Source organism: Ischnura elegans, chromosome 8, assembly GCF_921293095.1.
Source record: "Ischnura elegans chromosome 8, ioIscEleg1.1, whole genome shotgun sequence".
In the NCBI taxonomy this organism is placed as follows: domain Eukaryota; kingdom Metazoa; phylum Arthropoda; class Insecta; order Odonata; family Coenagrionidae; genus Ischnura; species Ischnura elegans.
Genome location: NC_060253.1, coordinates 8,222,377 through 8,244,355, shown reverse-complemented (window position 1 = coordinate 8,244,355; position 21,979 = coordinate 8,222,377). Strand labels below are relative to the sequence as shown.

Sequence of the window (21,979 nt, the reverse complement as noted above, 5' to 3'; positions counted from 1 at the left end):
ATGGGCACCCCCTAACAATTGGGCAGGATTTGAATAAATTCGTGATTGAATTTGATCTAATGCATGGATATGAGATTCAACCGATTACTGTTTTTATGACACATTATCTCGCATGATAGAAGTGTATTCATGATCCAAAAAGTAATTTGATAAAATCAACACAATGGATATTTAGTCACCATCACTTTAAGGCATTACCTTAATTATGGCATTCAGTTGCTAAAATATAGACCATTTGAAGAAGAAAAATTTGGAGAATTTAATCTAAGCGATAATATTTTAGTTTATCAACCTAGCGAGGTCAACCAGCACTAGGTAGTGCATGTGCAATCAACTGGAAAACGTTAAGAATGAATCCATTTCATTGCTCTTGAGTTGAAAACTGTTATTTCGAAAGAGCTCAAGATTCATGATTGGAACTTCAATTTAAGCTCTGAGTTAATGGCTTGATTCATTGAATGGAGTCGTTGGGATGATAGAATACAAACTCTGAGCCATATCTTACCTACACAAGTCCTACTGTCATTTGCTACCTGTCTCCCTTCTGGACAATAACAGCTCCCTCCTGTTAGAGACGCTTGGCACTTATATTCACACCCCAGTGTGGGACAACTGCTGGTTGCTGTTTGGAATCAATCAATTCATACAATCAGTAGATATTTATATTCATTTCTTAAATGCACTTACATCAATCCATTAAAATTAAAGAGAAAGAAAAATATGCCCATGAACCAAAACAAAAATATTGAAAATGTGACAGAAAAATAAGACAATGGGCAAAATCAACAAAAACTATACGCTGTATTTAACATAGTATGTATGTGCCCACTGAAATAACTAATCAATAAAAGACACAAAATATGCAGACTCTTGAATTAGAATAATAAAAAAATAATAATTGCAAATCAGAACTTCTAATAAGTAAAAAAAAGAAAGCAGACCTCTCTGAAGGAGTAAACTGTGAAAAGATATGGCTATGCATATTCCCATCCTGAGTACTGCATATTAAACACAACCCATGAGACTTAATTTTCCAACGTCCGTCCCAGGAATGGGGAGAACAGTATCAGGGCATCAGTCAACCTGAGCACTGTACACTGAAAGGGGAAACTTACAGCATGCAGTTTCTTCATCGGCGGAGTCTTCACAATCACGCTTGCCATCACAGAGCTGAGACCTACTAATACAACGAGGACTCCCTCCCGGTCCACCCTTCGGACAAAGGAACTTATTTTCAGGGCAAGCCACTGCCGTACAGTTGGCTTCGTCGCTCCCATCCATACAGTCCCGATAACCATCACAGTGAAAACTGGCAGGAATACAAAGGGCATTGGCACAACGGAACTGTCCACCGTGGCATGGAGGGAAATCTGTAGAGGAGGAGAAAAAACAAACAGGCTGCAGTTACTTACAGTTAACGACAGTACCTACCGACTATCAATTAATTCAACAGGGAAAACTGATGCAAATCTTTCATAAAAACAACATTTACAATCAATCAGCGAATGCTAGTGAGGGATATTGCAGGAATCAGAATGCCAATATGAGATTTGTTAGGATTCTCTCGTTAGTTACATTAGAGAATATCACAGTGACCAAACAAATTCACTCCGACAATGCTGATAAGAATCACTATCAAAGATCCAAAACACTGAGCGCAATGCAATAATTTGATTTTACGACAACGAACAGCACATCACACAAAAATAAGTACAGATGGGAGGCCAAACATCAATTGACACTCCAATTAAAGCAACATTCATTGCGTGCCGATCAACAGATACTTAAGTAAGATTCAGGGAAGTAATGAGTAAAATAACTTGAAAATTGAATGGATTTGAGAAGACTATGAAAGATTTAAGTACGCATTTTTCAGGTACCGTCAATCACCGACACTTACTGCAATTTTCTTCGTCGCTTCCATCATTGCAGTCCTTACGATGATTGCACTTCTGAGACGCATCAATGCACCTTTGTCCGTTGGCACAGTGGAACTGGTCGAGGCTGCAGGCAACTCCGGGTCTGGCATTACCTCCCATCCCACATCCCTCCTCATCTTTTTTGTTTCGGCAGTCATAATATCCATCGCACCGCTTTTCCTTTGGCAGACACGGGCCAGTGGGACTACAGTGGAAGTCATCCGCTAAACACTTTCGATATGCTGAAACAAAAGGATAAGGCACTATTAATTTGAAGAATAGGAATTACTTCTTCAAGTTTAAATTCTTTAAACACCGATAACAATCCTATTGAAACACTCATTGTCACTCCCTTTTTCCATGTATTTTACATGCGTGTTTTCGCAGTCATGATAAGAGCTCAACGACAAACCATCAACAAGACTGGAAGTATTTGTCAGAAAGAATCTTTTAAAGGATATATATAGGGCTTCGCACCATAGAAAAGTCAAGAATCATACATGCGCAGCTATTAATGCAAAAGAAATACGACGCAAAGAAGGATGAAAATATGTGAAATGTCTACCTTACAGCTTACAGCTATCAGGTACCACTGAAACGAAATTTAATGCTATCGCAAGGCCATTATTAAGATCATTCTTGTTTTCTATCTCCGTATTATTACCACGATCACAAATACAAATCATACAAATTTGAAAGATTTGAATGTGTTGGATGTTTACCTCGCTAGTTTGATCGAAATCCACCCGTGACGCAACGTTCGCTCCCTTCTTTCTGGCCGACCGTGAGCTCTGATTGGTGGATGATAAAAAGGTGGTATTCCAATTACGCAAAATGCTATCACTCAAAGTCGTCTCGATATACGTAACATTGCTGCAACTGTTCAGTCCGAAAACTTAAAAGCCCAAAAAGTATCGCCTTGATCAGCAGTGCACGCGAATAAATGTATCCAACATTTTTTCCATAACAATATACCTATTAGTATTTTATAGCGAGAACTAAATTCGCGGACCAATTTCTCATTTGAATAAGAATGATTCTTGGGATGCGTCCAATTTTTTCAAGGGTCTATATTGTACAAATCATTGTCTACATCTCAATATAGTCGCGGTGAATTCCTTCATACGCTGACTCACTGGTGTTTTGGAGGTTTTTATTGGGAGGTAGCTGTCTTTGTAGACAGGGGTGCCGATCTTATAAAACATATTGGGGGAGGGCCATATCGGGGGTCTTACCCCGGGAAGAGGTTAAATTCAAAGTGTGTCGCAGCACCGTAACACTACCATAATTCACACCACTTGTTTTCAGTTAACCTGCTTACTACCTTAAAATTATTTGTTTTAACACATTATTGAATATATTTTAAAAGTTATATATCGTCAAACATGGGAAAATACCAATATATATTTTTGCGATTTCACAAAGCATAATATAACTTAATTATTTTCTTGAATTATTGAGGGGGCTCTGCCCCCCCCTAACGAATCTTTGAGGGGGCTCGGGCCCCCCCAGGCCCCAAGGAGTCGGCGCCACTGTTTGTAGAAAACGGAATTTTATAGGAAAATATGAAATACACAATAAAGACGTTTTAAAAAGTATTTTATGCCTTAATTAAATCACAGAAGCTACGTTTGCTTTCACTAACAATAATAAACAATTATTGTAAAATGAAGGCTGCTTGAGCCATTTTTGCGGCGAAAATTCGAGGGCTTAATTTTAATTGACGACTTCACGCACTCCTGCCGCGCTAGGTACTGTTATTCAGTCACTCATTCGCAAGTTCGTTGTTGTTTAAATATCTTCCCTCAGTGAGCGATTTTTTCCAGGCAGCGCTAGAGAACTGTAACTGTAATGACGCCATCAGCTCATGTAAAATGGGTGGCGACATTCACATTTTTTACTTAAACCTTACAGGAGAAAGGCCAGCGTGGATGATATATTTTTTGCCTAAATTTACCTTTCCCTTATAACAAGGTAAGTACTGAATTCTTTTCAGCGGATAACGATTACGGTGCGCGGGAATAGGGTAGTTTCCTTCATCAAAGAAAACGAAATGCATTGATTGCAATTCCTTACCTAACATCACATTTGAACCTCACTGCATGTCTCGGTCCATTAGAAACGAAAAATTAGGAGACATTCTGCCGACATGGTAAACATCACATTAGAACCTCTGCACCATATACGTCTCAGTGCTTTTAGAAACGATCAATTAAGAGAGAGAGACATATTCTGCCGAACAGATGGGAATGCGGATTCTTATTTCCCCCGAAAAATAATATACAAAATAAATGCTAAATGAGGTACTCAGGGCGCACATCCAATTTTCTTTTTCTTTATTTCTGGTGTCCTCGCACCCCCCGCCACACACCATTGAGGCGGCTTGCGGAGTAGCATGCGTATGGTAAGGCCATGGCCTCCCTTAATATTATTAACAAATAATATTAAAGGAGGCCATGGTGAGGCCTTACAACGAGTGAATAAGTCTGTTACTCATATTTACAGTGGCGGTCTGGCCAGGGGCCGTATTCTGTATTTCGTCGGTGCCGCACCGGTCGGTTTCCCTTTCAAGCCCACCGACTGGACATCAAACCGTACCGACAACGGATTCCGCACCGACGACGACACTTTCAGCGATTCTGTAAGGTCGTCGGTTTCAAACCAGTCGGTACGGTTCCCTCTCCTTCCCAAACAGAGAAAATCCGAATATATCCGAAGTTTCACGTGTCTCCACCAATGAAAGAAGGGTAAAAACAAGAGAAGACTCATTGGCACAGTTTGTTGTCGTCATTCTCAATCTTTTTATTTGCGGAAATTACGACTTATTGCTAGATTAAGATAAACGATATTGGATAAGTTGTTAACAATGCTTATATAATGTGTGGTAGTAATGCTGTACCTACAGAATCGAAGGAAACAATATTACAACATCACAATAAAGTTTGTATGTGATGGAGATTGTTGTTGCTGGAATGAATTATTGAAACTATCCTTGAGATCGTAGTTTCTTTTTTTAAATATTGGTTCCGTATAATGCTATTTATTCATGATTTGGTAATATAGTTGTCATTAAGTAAGTTCCGAATAAATGTTATCAACGGAAGGTTACCCGTAGCAGACGAAAATAGCACACCATGGAACGTGAACGTAGGATTCAAATGCAAATGTAAATGTCATATTAGAGGAACAAGTTAGGAAATTGTTATAAAAATATGGAGCTGGGTGTAATTAAAAGAAGTGTAATGACGAGGAAGTAAATAAATTGTGATTGGGTGAAATACATATGTATATAAGTTGCGCATTCCAAGTGAGAGAAAATGATAATATTGCGGTAAACCTCATACTTATTAACAAATATCTTCTTTTATCGTCAAGGGAATCAATGGTTGACGATGAAATGAAATATAGTTGCCTTTTACAAATGAAAGAAACTGATACTGTGGTGGCAAACTTCATACTTAAATAAAAAGATCTTATTTCTATGCCGAGAGAAACGCCAAATTGATGATTGAGTGAAATAACAGTCGCCTATTCAGAGTGATATAAAGTGATAACATTGCGGCAAAACTCATATTTAATCAAAAATATCTTTTTTATGTCAAAGGAGCAAATAAATGATGATAGAGAGAGATAAAGCCTATTACAAGCGAGTGAAAGTGGTAACATAAATGAGAGAAAGTCATTATATGTTAGCAAACCTCATTTTTATTAACCATTATCTTATATTTCTGTCAAGGTAATTAATATAGATGATGACACAGTGAATTATAGAGGCGTATTCGAAGGGGCAGAAAAAGATAACATTGCAGAAAACCTCATTATTTACTCGGTGGTGAGATAAAAACAAAATAAAACGTACAATGCGCACCCACGATTCATGAAACCCACTAGTCGGTGGCCGTACCGACACCTTTTTGCTGTCGGTACGGCTACCGACGATCTCCCGTCCTCTCGTCGGTGCCGCACCGACCGGGTTCGTACAGAATCGCACGACTTCTTACCGGGAGTCGGTGTGACGTCGCACCCGACGAATCGGTGCCGCACCGATCGGTTTGGAGTTACAGAATACGGCCCCAGGTCGGCTGGTTGAGGATCTCAAAACGCTCCTGTCTATCGTGAAACGTACGTAGAATATGAAAAGTGTAATAAAAATGACACAGATTACTCGAACCAAAGTTTTTTCTACGTTTTCAATAGTTACTTTATTTACAACATAGGCAGTGTAGAAAGATTATGTAAAATTAAATCCAGTAAATGTGTCAAAAGATAAAGAAAAACTTAATGCTTTTTTCAAAGGGTCATTCAAAAATGTTACTTTAGAGGCCATGAAGATTTCAGAGCAGTAACAATGAACAAATTCACTAGATGGACAATAGAACCATAAAACATTACTAAAGTTTATAAGCTGTTAAATTATCACTATTCATAGTTTCTTACGGAATTGCTGCTTATCATTCACTTTTGTCTAGTTTTTGAAAAGCCAGAATAGCGTCAAAATCCATATCCGGGCATGCAATTCCCTAAAATGTTTCCCCGAATACCCTGGTGAGGGGGGCCACATCATGAACGAGAGCCGAGGGCCCCAAATCACCCCAGGCGACCCCTGCTTCTACAAATACTCACTGCAGTCTGCTTCGTCCGTTCCGTCCACGCAGTCGACCGTCATGTCGCAGCGGTGATGCGTGGGGATGCAGTACGTCTTGTTCCACACGTACTGACCGCAGGACAGCTGACCCGGCTCACAGTCAGGCGGAGCTGGCGAAATAAAATACACACTTAGTCCACAGAAGAAAAAGACTCGCAAAGAAATGATAACGCACAAGAATAATGTAGGAGGAGTCATTAGAACATATCCCTCTTGGAGCATTACAATGACTGCGTGAGGATGGCCATAAAGTGATCGAAGAAAACCTACTGGTGCTTGACCGAGGAGTAAGGTGTCGAACTTCATCGTTCGTTGGAAAATACATTGATATTGAACTGCCATTAAAAACACATAAAAATAAATAAAAATTAACCACATTGAAAAACATAAAACGGGAAAAGAGGGATATATCGACTGCGAGATAGAATACAGCACATGCAGTACAAGTCATTTAACACATAACTTTCTTGGAAACATAGCACTGTAGGCGAAGATTAATACACAACATTCGCTCCATGAATTCTTTAGCGCTATAAAACAAGTTGTCAGGAAGCAAATCTTTTACCTTGGATCCTTTTCCTACGTTCAGGGATCTAATTGATAATGGAATATTATGGTGTAAATGTGCAGTGGGAGCGATACTTTGGAGTCTTTTTGAGGTTTTGAGGCAGTTCAGAATGTGATGCATTTCATCGAATCATTTGTTCTCATGATATACCTTTGGTAGTGAGAATGGTTTTCAATGGAATGTGAGTTTTTGTGGATGAAGTTGACTGTTTCCAGAATGTATGCATATGAATGCATGCAAGATACTGCTTTCTGCATAAAAAGATTCAGGGGGATGAGTAACTGAACTGTTTTCATAACTTCCGTCATTCTTAAAATTTCATAAACCGTGCTCTGTCTTCCGGCCGGATCTGAGTTTTGATATCCGTAATGATTATCAAGGTTGGATAATCTCTTCTATGGCCGTTTAAGGGGTTCAATCGGCACTCTCCCACTTTATACGCACTCCGAATAAAACCCTCCGAACATGTAGGTAATTCGATATCTGTAATGTCCCAACGTTTATAAAACTGAAACTTTTGACGAAAGAGAATTCCACAAAAAGAAAGATGCATTTACAACGGAAACATTAAACACAGATGTCATTAAATGATTAATTCATCAGATGCTACGTATGTGTAGCATGTTCCTTTGCGACGTCGACAGCAGCGGAGAATTCAAGGGTGGAGGTGTTAGAAATGTGGAGAAACACGAGGGCGTACCCAGCGAGGGGCAAGAAAGGGGCAGCTGCCCCCCCTCTGGAAGCAAAAATCGCAAATGTCTTTAAGGAAAATAATATTTTTTCAAGCACATAATTTTCAAAACTAATAAAGAGAAGTTACAGTTTCCTTAAAATGTTGATTTCATTCACATTTTCCATGCTTAAATCTTACCTACAACTTGAACAACCACGGCTTGCCCCCCCTCGTTTTGATCCTGGGTACGCCCTTGAAAAGACAGAAGAATATAAAGGATCAAAGTGATCCACCGAGTAAATAAAGACGAAATGGTGACGAAGGTAGGAGAGAAGAGAAGCCTCATGAAAACCTTAAGAAGAAGACGGAACAAGTTTAAAGGCCACATCTTGAGACATAGTAGCCTCATGAAGACGATTCTCGAGGGACAAGTGAATGACAAGCATTGAAAAGGAAGACATCGAATGAAAGATATGGAACGGAAAAAGAAGGATGTGAAAGAAAAGAAATACAAAAAGTGTGTAATGATTAGCTGATGGGAGAATTGAGTGAAGAGCTGCTTCAAACCAATCTTAGGATTGTTATGGACCAGTGATAATGATGACGACGATGAAATTAAGTCGCCCAGTTGGTAGAGCACTTGCCTATTAGTCGAAGGGCAACGACTTCAAATACTGGATAAAACCAAGAAAGATTGGATTTTTTCCCGACGAATGGTGGCTGCGAATGTCTCTCGGGCTTCCCACCGGGTTATGCTCTCCATTTCTGCCGACGTTTCGATGAAATACTTTTTCATCGTCCTCAGGGTTGCTTGATGCCGAGTGCTCAGGTCACAAGGCTTACGTACAAGGTGAGCCAGGTGAGACCAGATCTAATTGGAGTAGCCAGATTTGGTTGTTCACGCCATTCCCGACGGCCCAACCAGGTGTAAAGCCCGAGAGACATAAACAGCCACCATTCGCTGGGAGAGAAACAAATTTTACAATGTATGATATTAGGTTTTCCCGGCGTATCAGCTGCAGAAAAGTTTATTGGGTTTTCCACCGGTTGATGTTTTCCACGTCTCCCGACGTTTCGAGCAGCGACTTGCTGTTCATCCTCACGGGGATCTTCCGATTGCCGTTCTTTGACAAGTATGTAAACCGAAGATCATACATCAGTCACCTCTACGGGAAGGAAACACATCGTAGCGTCCGTAAACTTTCGGACCTACACAAGGAGAAGGCAAAACTACTATGCAGTCTTGCTTTTCTTCTCAAATGCCGTGACGATATACAACAAAAATGGCGGGAAAAGCACGACACGCGTGAACCAATCAGGTTACACCTGACCTTGGATGGGATGTATATATAATAATGATAGTATCTTTATTTGCCTAACGATCAGAAAAAAGAGCAAATGGTTATAAATACAAAGATGATATAGACATCAAAATGAAATACGTAATTTTATCAAACAAATTATATTATTATACTTGTCAAAGAACGGCATTCGGAAGATCCCCTGAGCAGGAGCGCAGCTAGGAATTAAGGCTAAGGGGGGGGGGGGAGGGGTTTAGGCACAACTAATACTTAGGGGTGTTTGGGGGTGTGGAATACCCGCCAGGATAAGCGGGAGGTGCGGGGGTCCTCCTACAGAAAATTGCCAAGATAAATGGTTCAAAATGGTGAGTTTTACGGCTTTCGGAGGGATATTATATTAATATTTACACAATTCTGTAAGTAATATTAATCCAATTAAGTAAAATGGATTAAACTTATAAAAATGTCTGAGCTCTGGGGTGGGGGGTTTATCCCCGCAAACCCCCCTCCCCCCCCTCGCTCCGCCACTGCCCCTGAGGATGAGCAGCAAGTCGCTGCTCGAAACGTCGGGAGACGTGGAAAATATCAACCGGTGGAAAACCCGAGAAACTTGTCTGCAAATCCTACAATCTAAGGAATGTTGACCGCTAATGAGATGCTTTCGAGGTCCGAAAATCCCAAAATAATAATGGAAAAGGTCGAGACATCGAGGTACTTACGGCACGCTTGGAACTCGTCCTCTCCCTTCTCGCAGTCTTTGAGGTAGTTGCACACCCACAGCGAAGGGATGCACTTGCCCTCTGGACAGCGAAACATACCCGAGGGACACGTCGTGGCTGCCGTTGGCTCTGCAATTGAGAAGAAGAAGAAAACTACTCCATCATTCGTTCAATTTTGACGGAAAGTTGTTGTATAAATGTTACAGGGAGGCCATGAACGCTTTCCATCACAGCCATGTTGAATGTATGGCCACGCCAGTAAATAAGAAGTTACCCTTAAATTACCTCTGATACTTAAAAATGTTTGACCGGATCTACATTGATAGCATAAAGGACGTGGAGCGTATTTTTCAGACTTAACTGTGGAATTCTGATATACTATTTATAAAATAAAATTTACCAGCAATTTTCCATAAATTTTGGAAAGTTTGTACACCAGTACTTTTCATTAATTGTAATGCTAGAATCAATCATAATTGTCATTATGATCGATTATAGCATTCGCATTATAAATCAGGAAAATGCAATCATTAACGATTAATTTATGTTTAAAAACTTCTAAAAATTTGTCAAAAAAAGAGCAACACAGCATGGCGGTTTTTTCTTTTTCAAATTTCATTTTAAAATGAAGGGAAGTGCATTAAATGGAAACGTGGTCACAGAAAATGATGACAGAATAAAAGCGGGATGAATCGCAGTGTATGTTTAGGTGTCTTCTTGTGTGTAGTTTAGGCTGTCTTCTTCAACAATTATTGACACTGAGATCGATAAGAATCACGCTTGCGGAGAAATCTCTTATCTTTGGAGAAGCTGCCAGTGATTCCGTGGCTTAAAAGTTTATTTGTCCGAAAATAGTAACGCGCCGACCGGATAAGCACTAAATATAGGCACTGAATAGTCGTAAAGAATGACGGCATTTCTCTCAATTTCCGGGAATTGACATCTGAAAAATACATGAAAATATTTTTATTAATTGCGATATCCCGGGTATCCGCATTCGGGATGCAATTGTACGTATAAGTATGCTTGAATAGATTTATATTTTGTTTTTGTTTCTAGTTTTTTTTTCTATTTTTTGCATTTACCGAGTCTTGCTGTAGTGTTTTTTTTCTTTGAACCTTTGTCACATGATTTTTACTTAATTGTTGTGCACTTGTAAAGTATCTCAAGGGCCAAAAGGCCCACGATAATAAATTAATTGAATTGAATTGAAAACCTCTCCCATTAAATGAACGTGCGCACCCATTCAGACGGTTCTCCGAATATGAATTCTGATCGAAGTAATCGAGAGGAAAAATCAAACATTTCCCGCACGGAAATTTAGTATTCGGTAAATTTTTCTAATTAACTCACATCGCAAACGGAAGAAGAAGTAGAGGAGGAAAAATTTCTCAGGTAGATTAGGGGAATTTCAGCAGCCTTTAGAAGCAGGAACTATCGGTCCCTGGCCTCCCCACATTACGAAGAACACCGGCCCCAATCGACGGAAATCAATCTCAATTAGGAATTGGAGATGCGGAGGGGAGAAGAGCCACTTCTGGAAATTTCCAATGCACTTAGCGCCACGGGTGGAAGTGAAAAGACCGTGGATTAAAGAAAAAAACAACCGCCCTCCTTCCTTCATTCGCCAACTTCCCATTCTACGAAGCGGAAACCATTTCTGAATCGGATAAACGACTTGAAATTAGAGTGTGTTAGAACAAAAAAAAATCTAGCGAACCAGGTCTTCATAGGGTGCCACCTACGAGATAAATCATCAACTTATTCCTAATCATATCAACTCAACTCTTAAGTGATAGAAGGATGATCGCTACGCACCGCGCAAGCTGAGTCAGCCGAGGATTTCCGAACATGAACGACCACCGTGTACTTCAAATGGGAAATTGCGCAAAATTCAAATGCGAGGATCGAACGGCAAAAACGGGCGCTTAGCATTCTGGAAATTCATCTCCCAAATCGCAGTCTCAGCCGATTTGTGAGCCGTAAAGAAAATCCACAGTTGGATGAGTTCCCAAGCATTGCAATGAAGCGCAATGCGAGAGGTCATTTTCAAGATGGCAAGAAGCGCATTTTCTTGACTTCAGTAGGGGAGGGTTTATCATCATTACACTATTATTGGGCTTAGTGTTAACATCAAGCCGAATTAGCGTACCTAAGGGACTTCTTGAAAGAATGTACTACATCAGTATTCATCTGCGAATCTCGACTGTCCCTTGAATTCGACTTTCCTCTTCAATAGCAGAGGAAAGTCGAATCTCCTCCTTCATCAAAGAAATCGAAAGGTATTGATTGCGATTCGTTACCCACCATTAGTGTATTCATGATATATAAATTATTTGGTTTTAGAAATCACAGTTAAGACGAATGTTAACGGTCAATTTTAACCTCATTTGAAAAAGGCCAGATTGGCGCCCATGCGATGCCACTCCACGTGACGTCACAGGGACTTCGTTTCTATACGAGTAGATAGGAGTTTTACATCGTCTGAGATTACCAATGCATGCATGAGGCACAGAGCTCAGGGAAACATGTCTTAATAATCACCTATTAAAACTGCCTAAGGTCGGAAAGTTTCCTTCGTTTGATAAGGTATTAATAATCCTTATTTAAGCCAAGCGCTACCTGCTAGCAGGGTACTCTGCGTCCTGCGTCGTATCAGCGCTCAAAGCCTCGCTCCAAGGTCACCTTTATTGGCGGCAGCGGGAACCAGAACGACGTCACACGGGGTTTTTCCCGGCATTCATACTTAGCCGTCGCGTTTTCGCGCGCTTGAAAATTTTCACTTTTCATTCAATCGCGATAAATTGATATCGTCATTTAAAAATCTAAAAGCTTGAAATGCGTACTCCAGGAGTAATAATCTTTCGATTTAGGCAATAAAAAAATAATAGAAAACCACCCTATTCCTAATAAGTCTTATTCATTCCACAATTCCATCGGTAAAACGTATTTTCTTCCTTCCCCATTCTCCCCCTTCCCCATTTGCCTCACAATCTTTCCTGTAAAGCGTCTTCTGACATCCCCTCCCCGCTCAGTACTCGCTCCATCCTAACCTTCTGTCTCCTACGTATCCATTAACCTCCCCTCTCCCCCTTCAGATTCTCCTTCACGCCCACATAGTACCGAACGCCACCAGTCTTTTCGTACGAGCATTACTTCCAGCCTCTCCAGGTTTAATGTTCTTCCGAAAGACTGGAATCTTTTCACGGAAAGCAAATACAGATCCGATGGAGAACGCTCTCTCAGCTAGTATGGATTAGTTCGCAAATCCCATCCGTGCCCCTTGGAGAATCAGAATATTCCGAGAAGTCAATAACCAACACATTCGCATTTTCGGAGAAGGCATCCATCGTTTCCGCATCGGTGGAAACGTCACAATAATGAATGATTAATTACCCCGGAAAAGTCGATCAAGCCATTTGCGATGGGAGGAAGAGGATTTATCACTTCGAGGCTGAATGATACGACGGCGGATTCATCAATTAGTCATAGATTCAACGGTTCACAACATTCACTCCCATCTTCAACATGATATACCGTCACAACACCATAAATATATTTCTGAGCTTGTAAATTTTACAATGAAAACACAGATACAATTTATTTGAGGAAATCTTTTAACAATAATATTGCTTATGAAAAATATCGCGGTATTTCCCCTGTTTGTGGGCGTTAAAATGATAAATAACAAAGCTGCGCGCAAAATGGCTGGGAAAATGTATGGCTCTGAATATTTACAATTAAGGAATTACTTTGGACACAGTAGTCTATACTCTATAAAGTCCCCTAACGACCACTCATTCATTCATTCATTCACTCACTCATACAAATGTTTGGGGTGAACGAGACGAGATACGACAAAAAGTCTTATGAAGACCCCCTCTAAAATTGTCTGAAACCCCAGGAAAAATTATGAAAACTATAAATTTCCGATTATTTCTCTGTCTAATCATATGAAATTGAGCATGGGGATTAGTTCAAAAAATGGCCACCAAATTCCAGTGGCGGCGCGGCAGTCATACAAACGAACAATCATAGCAACATATTTGTTTATGCAAACAAGAGGAGCTAAATTGGGAAAGAAGATAAAGGAATTAAAACGAAAAACTGATAAATATAAGGAAGGAAATAAGGAAAATAATATTTTAAGTGTCTATTTCTTTGCGTCTTCTTTCCGCAAGAACAAACGTCTGTTTCAATCAAAGCGCATTCAAACGAAAAGCGGAGAAATATAAGGTAGGAAATTAGTTGTTGTTTTTGGTATATTACATCGAAAGTGTGGTGGTTATTAATTTCAAAGTTAACAAGTGCACTAAATGCCATTTTAGAAATATGATTCGTGCTGTTGACTATAGTTCGTATCTTGTTGGCGATACACGATTGTAGAAGAAAGACTTTTAAACAAGTCTTACATAATATAGGTAGGTAAAAATGATTATATTTTCATTTTTTGTGATGGTGATAACTTTTTATTTTTTTACGTTCTTTTTTCCGTTAATGTCCTTTTTATTGTACAATGTTATCCGTGAGCTGCAGGAGTGAATAGGCAGTGAATAATACAATATGGAAGATAAGTGCAAATAAAGGTATTTCTAATTCAATTAGTTGTCTTGCGAAAAGCACGTTTCCTTGAGTGACTAAGTTATTCAACTGTGAAAATTATCGAAATTTTGACATTCACAATGTCTTGTATACCAAAGGCTGTGATCCGTCACTCACCAGATTTATTGCGCATTGCGTTGGATATTAAAGCTGAGATATTTGTGTATCCCGATTCATTAAAACTTTAAATAGAGGTATTTCTGAAGTGAAATCATTCGCGATCAGGATAAATTATATTTCGATAAAATTCGTCATACTAGCCCCAATTCATGCTAAGGCGCATTTGTTCTAGATATTGATATTCAGTCCCTACGTAATTCGCTTACGAAGTGGAACAGCTGTTACATCTTATTCGTATATTTAGAATTTGGTTGAGTTTTGTGGAAAATAATTAATAAACGTGTTTTTCATTGTAATACGCAAAGTCGTTATGTTATGATATTACGTATGCATTGGGTATTACAGTGGAACGTGGTCTCAACGTTTTTTGTATTTGAATTGAATAAGTTAGAGAAACTCGTAGACATTTATTTTACTTTTTTTAGCCCCTCAGAAAAACGTTTCTCTTTATAAATATTTACATTCATATTGTAGCCTACGTACCATGCGCTCGTTTTATGTGAAAGTGGAAATATTGCTTATACCTAAGCTAGCCAGTTTAAAAGCAAACGATCCTTAAGTAACAAGTAGCAAACAAAAAGTGTAAGACCTCCCACAGTGAGCATAACAGGCCGTAGGCTTTTTTCGGGGGTGCCTAGGGGGGCAGAGCCCCCCCAGCGAGCAAAGCGAGTTTATTACATAAATCTCACAAATACGCAAAATCAATAAAATTTACACTCAACTGCTATTTTAAAATTACTAAATATCGTCAAACGAGTCTTGTTTCAAATGTGTTTTCGACAATACGTATTTCATTTTTTTAATGTATCCTTTCGTATAAAGTGATTTGACTTGAAGAGAAACCTAAAACAAGAATCATTCTCTTATATGCCCTCTATAAATACAGAAGGGAGACAGAATGCCGTAAATATACGCAGGAAAAGACTGAATAAGATTTATTTTCAAGTAAATAGGTAAGAAGGCAGCATCAACTAGGAAATACGAGATGTACCTTTCAATGATTTCAAATGACTCGTGTTTTGGCTAGTTTTTAAATTGCAACAACCACGGAAGTCCGCAAGTCTTTATAATTTTGGGAAATTAGGGTATTAGACCAGTGACATTTGTCGAATACTTTTTTCCGCGGACAAAGGGAAAAATACGAAAAAGTGGCGAGAATTCTTTAAGAAAGAAAGAAAATATACAGGATGGAATGGTTACGAGAGGAAGGAAAGAAAGGGACACAGAAAACGAAAGATAAAGAAGGGGATGGAGGGGAAAGTGGTGAATGAGGTGGGCCCACGCTGGGACCTTGCGGGACGCCCTCGGGGAACTGAAGAAAGAATAAGGAGGGGAGCGATTTCGGCTGTCGTGAGGAATTACCAGGACGATTTGACTGCTGATGCTGATGGGGATGGATTGGAAGGGAAGATGAAGAGCTGTGGTAATGTGAACGGATGTAAGGGGACGGAGGTAAAGAGAGAAAGGAGGAAAAGAGGCGGAAGTAAACGAATATCAGGGAACGAGAGGGAGGAGCCTTTCTTGGAGAAGGAAGGTATTTACAATCGACTTAGGAGAATTCCAAATATTACAAGCCATACGATTAACACTCAGCTATCACGTTCAATAGAAGATATTAGCCGTCGAGATTCGATAAATACATCATTGAGCTCCTATGCACTCAAAACAATGCAATATCGTTCGCTATGCAGCGCGCACGGGAGCGGTTTATAAGTCAGTTCGGGACATCCAAAAGCGACCGACTACCATGTATTTTGAATGGGAAAATATGAAAACTCCTGACCAGGGACATTGCATTTTGAGGAGCGAAAACTCTTGCTTGGAATATGGGAAGTGAAATCTTAAAACGGAAGTAATGTAAGAAAACATTCACCTTTTAGTAACGCCGGGAAATGAGTTCAGAAAATAAGATTCGTAAAGTAACTGAATAAAATTGATCGAAATGTGGAGTCTTAACAGCATCACGAACAGATGAAACACACCCACGTTGACTTTGTTTTAATGGAAAATTGAACGTACCTGATAGGATTAGGACCAAATCTATTTACTAAAATATTTGTTACGAATGCATAACCTTCAGATAAAAATAGGCCGACAAAAATTCATCCAGGTTCTTCGTAGAATAATATTCATATCGATTGCAGATGGTAAAACGTCGGTAAAGAGAGAAACCATGCTTCCTATCATAGCACTCCATTATCGTGTAAATGCTTTTACTGGATACGACCAGAAATATACCGGTGATATAAAAAATAACAAGGTGGATGTTGAGTCGTAACCTTTTTTTCGGAATGGAAAATCAACAACAAATAGATATGAAAATGAACTTAGCAAACTTCACATCAAAATTTAATTTTATAGTTAGGACAGTACAGTATTAATTTAGCAATTTCGAAGCCATCGTCGGGGATAAAAAGAGAGAGTGGAATGTAAAAACTGAATTTTCGTTCCCTATTACGCGTTTTCACAAAAAGTATATCCGCATATATTAAAAAGTGACATAAACCGGTTAGTTATAAAATAATGAACACATAATTTTAATCGGAAATTCCAGATATTATGAATACTATGACAAGATCATGATCCAAAAAATAACCCTGGGAGTTTTCCCTCAATACTATTCTCCCAATTTTTCCCACGCGCCCCAAAACTCTCGACGAATCGGAAGAATTCGCACGAAGTGCAAGCAAGCAAGATGGCGCTGAAAGGGAGGGAGTGAGGATACACTTGTCTGAATAAACACGCTATCCACCGACTCTCTCTCCTCCAAGCCATAAAAGCAGAAGCCTCAAGAAGTAAACTCCGAGGTTTGACTAGATAGGGGTCCCTCACAGGCGGCTGTGTACCGGATGAAAATCATTTCGTACCACTCTCTTATTCCTTCCTTTATCTCCGAGAAGAAGGAAGAAAGATTCCGTGCGGAGGAAAACTTCCTTCCACTTACAAGATTTTGAAAGTAGATTCTTCCCATGAGTGAACTTTATCGATCGTTATCTTGGAGTAAAATTGTTGAAAAATATGGATTTCTAAAGCGATTTTGCACCGTGGACACGAAGACGATTTCAGAATAGATATTTTGGGGTTAATGCATTTGTAAATGAGTATTACGCTTTGCTCAATGGATACTTGAAAAAAAGGTGATAAAAACACCGGTGGTTACACGCAAGGGTAAAAACACTAGTAATTTACCCTTATAAACACCCAAAATTCACGAATAATCTGGAAGAAATGTGGGGTGCGTACGCGCGTATTTTCAGATGGAGCCAACTGCCATTCATGAATATCACTTTTTTATTCATTATAAGTGGCGAAAATTCCTTTGAGAATGATATACTTTCAGATATACTTTCTATTTGAAGCCATGTGATCAATAGAAAATAATATCAACAAAAAAAAAAAGACAAAAACTACGACTTTACACATCTCATAGTTTTATTGTCCATTCGACGTTTTATCTCTGGATGTAATATAAATTGTTATAACAAAAAGAGATCAATCGTTATTCTAGTCCATGCAAATATTCAAGCATTGAAAGAGAATTCACAATACTGCATGAAGAAATCCCATTTATGAGCAAAAATCGGTCGGCTAAATTGAAGATGGACACATTTTGACATATTCACTACTAGTGATTTGAAACGCGGTGAAGTTTGAAGAAGAAGAAAACGCGGTCAGCAACTGCATTTATTTACGTCCGTAATTTTCCGTAAGATTTGTGGATTCCAGATAACGAAGATATTCTGCTCCATTACATTCTAAATCGTTTGTATCAAAGAGAGGGAAAATATATTTAAAGGGGAAGAAAACTTATAGGACTCGTAACCAGTATCGTAGAGGAGCTGAAGAAAATAAATAAATGAATCGCCAACCGCGTCACATGTTTGCCTTCGCAAACTCTCCTTCACAAACACCACGACCACTTTCATTCATATTCACTCACCCCTTCGAATCGAATAAATATGATGAGAAAATCCAATCGCTTCCTTCCGTTGGAGTGCCCGACGAGACCCAAGGTTTTCCAAAGGTTGGTTCGAAGGGGTCACTCAAGTCCTTCGCCCCTGAATTTCGCTCCCCCATACTCACGGAAAACGGAGAGATGAAGGTTGAAGAGGGAGACGATTTTTTCCATTACACTCAGATATTTGCGAGGGAAATCAGTAGTCTTTGGACGCAATGCATCAGCAGGTATTTTCGATCAAGGGGTCACTAGCTGCCTAAAAGGGAGCAAGATAGTCTAGTGGGTTCCCACATAGCACAAAATATCTTCTAGATATCTACAAAATATCTCGAGGATGTCTAGAATATATTACAAGATATTTTCCAGACATTAGCTGAAGACGTTCTAGATATTTTGTAGACATCTAGAAGATATTTTGTACTATGTGGGTTGTGGAATCAATTGGTCCGGGTTCAAATCCAGGTCGAAACCTTCGGAAATGTCAGTTGAGCCTCCTACGATCAAAAACCTCTTATACAATAAAGCAGCATGTCCTGACTGACTAACTCACAGCTCAAACTTCTTCTCAAGGGTGAATATTTAGTACAGTATCATGCATAACCTCATTAAGAAAGGAAATTTACGAGAAATAACTTTTGGGATATTTTTCACCCAATTAATGTTCAATTTTTAGCTTCCAAAGGAAAAGCATTGAAATTCGTTTACACCCTTGGGCCTGCTTTTTTAAGTTACTTACACTCAAGATATTTTGTGAAAAAAGAAAAAATTCATTTAATTCTGAAGTTCAAATTTGCCATGAGCTTCGTTCTCTCCTAATTATTGTACATTTTGATCCAAATCTATCCACTTTTATTCCAATTCTGCAATAGAAATTAATCATAGAAGTCGGGCGTAAACTTGCGTGCGTGTAAAACACATAATACAGCGAAACTAATTTGACCGTAATATACTCTCAACAGAAAAACACTGCTTTGATAGTATTGGTAAGCCCATATTGCGTTCACTATCCGTTGAAATTCAACAGGTACTACATTCCACTAGTGTATTTCGAATACCTATTAGCAGTAGTTGCCGACTACGAAAAATAATCCACGCCTCTGTGCCCGGCGAGCCTGCTGAGAATACGGCGAATCTCTCAGACGATAGTCTATACTCAGAACTAAGAGGCACACTCTAAATTAAAACGTCTTTTTGCCCATATTTGTTGTTGGTGCCCAATTTTTTATCGTTACCTAGGGACCGACTCACGCCGGAGAGACCACCAGCGTCGTCAGCGCAACAATAATTACTCTCGCATGCCTCGCCGCCGCTGTCCAATTTTCACTGTGGGCTCACTCGTCAAGCCATTAGCTAACTATTCATTTACGGTCATGCACTATAATCACACATGATATGTTTCTCTAATGTAAGCTTCCTCTGAAGATCAATGTTTGCGATAATATAACTCTTTCGCCCGCAGGGTCGTTTTATGGCAAATATACCCAGACACAAATAACTGTGACTAGAGCAGGGAAGCTACAATCTCAGCCTACACAAAGATGCGAAACCTTTTCTACGCGGGTGTTTACCTATTTATGGTACCTTTTACGGCAAAAAAAACTTATTTCAACCCTTTTTTCTCGGCACAAAGACATCTAAGCTGACATGTCCAAAAGACCATTAAATCGTGGGAGTAGTGGTGTCAGTTCATCGAAATGAGAGGAGAAAATGGAGGCTTTTGAATCCTTTAAAAGTTTGTCCTCGCGCGCTGTATGAATAAAAAATCTCGGAGAGTTGTGAGAGCGTCAGCGGCAGGCCCAAGTCCGAAATATCCCATTTCTCTTGTCACCAGTGCACAACGGTTGCCACGGGGCAACAGGAGAACTTCGGAAGGAAAGTCCAGAGCTTACCCGCCACGCCCCCTTCGCAAGTGATCGCCTTTTCACAAGTGACGCATTACTCATTTGGAACTTTCGCTATCATCATGAAATTTTCAGGACATCTAAAGTATATATTTGTCAACCCGTAATGCTGTTGAGTTCATGATGGCCCTAGTGGGAGAAGCCTAGAATGCAACCAGGACGTTACGCTAGCTACGTGTATTAAAAAAAGCATTTTCGAGGAAGAGATTTGAATTTATAAATAAAAGTAAAGAGAATAGGAATTTGGGATTAAGGGATAGAAAAAATAAATTAACCGATGATAGGCTGTCTCTCAGGCATTTGAAAATACATCGTCGAGCCCTATACTGTTAACCCTTTATAACCCAATGTTGCTTCTAAGCAACATCAAAAATGTTTAAACTTTCAGCTCTATTTAGGAGATATCTGAAATAAATATTATTTCGTCCGGTAAATTTTATTGACGAAATATTTAACTGCCAGGATAATTATCATTGAATGTAAAATTTTCAAGTTTTCAGAATGAATAATCTTGAAATTTGATTTCTCCCGGAAGCAGCTCTGGGTTAGAAAGGGTTAATTCTTTCTTGGAAAAATTTCACTGATTTTAAAGGTAAGGGAACGTTCTCCGAGTTTCGCTAACTTGAAGATGGCTGACTGCTTGTTCTCCGAAGTGATAGCGGGGAGGGATGATTAGGATGATTGGGAAGAGGGAAGAGGGGGCGGGTTGACGACGTGGTGTCGCACTTTAGGCGAGTGGATTCAGAGATCAATGCCTTTCCGCCTCATCTACTCTCTCCTTTTTTGGCAACGCATTGCTCATTTTAATCGCAGGTATCTATTTTTCAATTCTCCTGGTACAAAGAATATACTTAAAAAAACATTTTCTTGCATCTCAAATATTTATAAAATACACATGATAAAATACTGAGGTGAAATCTTCAATTTTCAGATGCAGGAAAATTCATCAGAAATAGAAATTGAATTAAAAAATGCACATACCCTTGAATAGCCCTAGGTTCGAACCATCTTCGGAGGTACATTATTCATTTACGAATTCTGCGGTAGTTACTTCAGCGGCTACTACCTCAATCTTTGTAATGTGGATTTCAGCAAGTTGTTTGATAGTGGTCTTTTAGTATAACAGTTTTTAAAAATTTCGATGTATTAAACATTTATAGCTTTATCTGCGATATTGCGGTGAATAAAATTTGCTTAAATACTTTCCAGTCTATATCTAATGACCTTATGATAGTCCCATTAAAAACGACAATTTTGACAAGTATCGCTTTTAAACGCAAAAGCAATGTAATAAATATCAGTTGATCCATTTTCAAGCGTATGTTCCCTATGGCCATTTTCTTAATTCTACCTTCGACTTACTTTTCTCCATGTCGTCAAAATTCGTTTCATATTCCACTACATTTACAAGTCGGTATTTTTTATTTGTACCAGTTTTCCCTTACGTCTTTTACTGACTTTTTAAACCCTCATTTCAGTTGAAAGAGGAAATTATTTTCAGAAAATAAATTGTTTATCTGAGCGGGATATCGTTAGCATCATAAACGTTCACATAAGAACACACAATAAAGGT

The 21,979-nt window shown here is 39.1% G+C and overlaps 1 protein-coding gene across 1 annotated transcript in view; it reads right to left on the bottom strand.

Annotated features, from left to right (window-relative positions):
* LOC124163739 (low-density lipoprotein receptor-related protein 2) overlaps positions 1-21,778 on the bottom strand; it is a 99,627-nt gene extending 77,849 nt beyond the window's left edge. Inside the window, exons 1-6 of the mRNA XM_046540813.1 lie at positions 21,769-21,778; positions 9,826-9,954; positions 6,543-6,674; positions 1,901-2,161; positions 1,116-1,370; positions 506-622 (exon numbers count right to left, since the gene is read on the bottom strand). Of these exons, the coding sequence (XP_046396769.1) occupies positions 506-622; positions 1,116-1,370; positions 1,901-2,161; positions 6,543-6,674; positions 9,826-9,954; positions 21,769-21,778 (904 nt within the window). The remainder of the gene's footprint in view (positions 1-505; positions 623-1,115; positions 1,371-1,900; positions 2,162-6,542; positions 6,675-9,825; positions 9,955-21,768) is intronic.
* Positions 21,779-21,979: the final 201 nt, after the last annotated feature.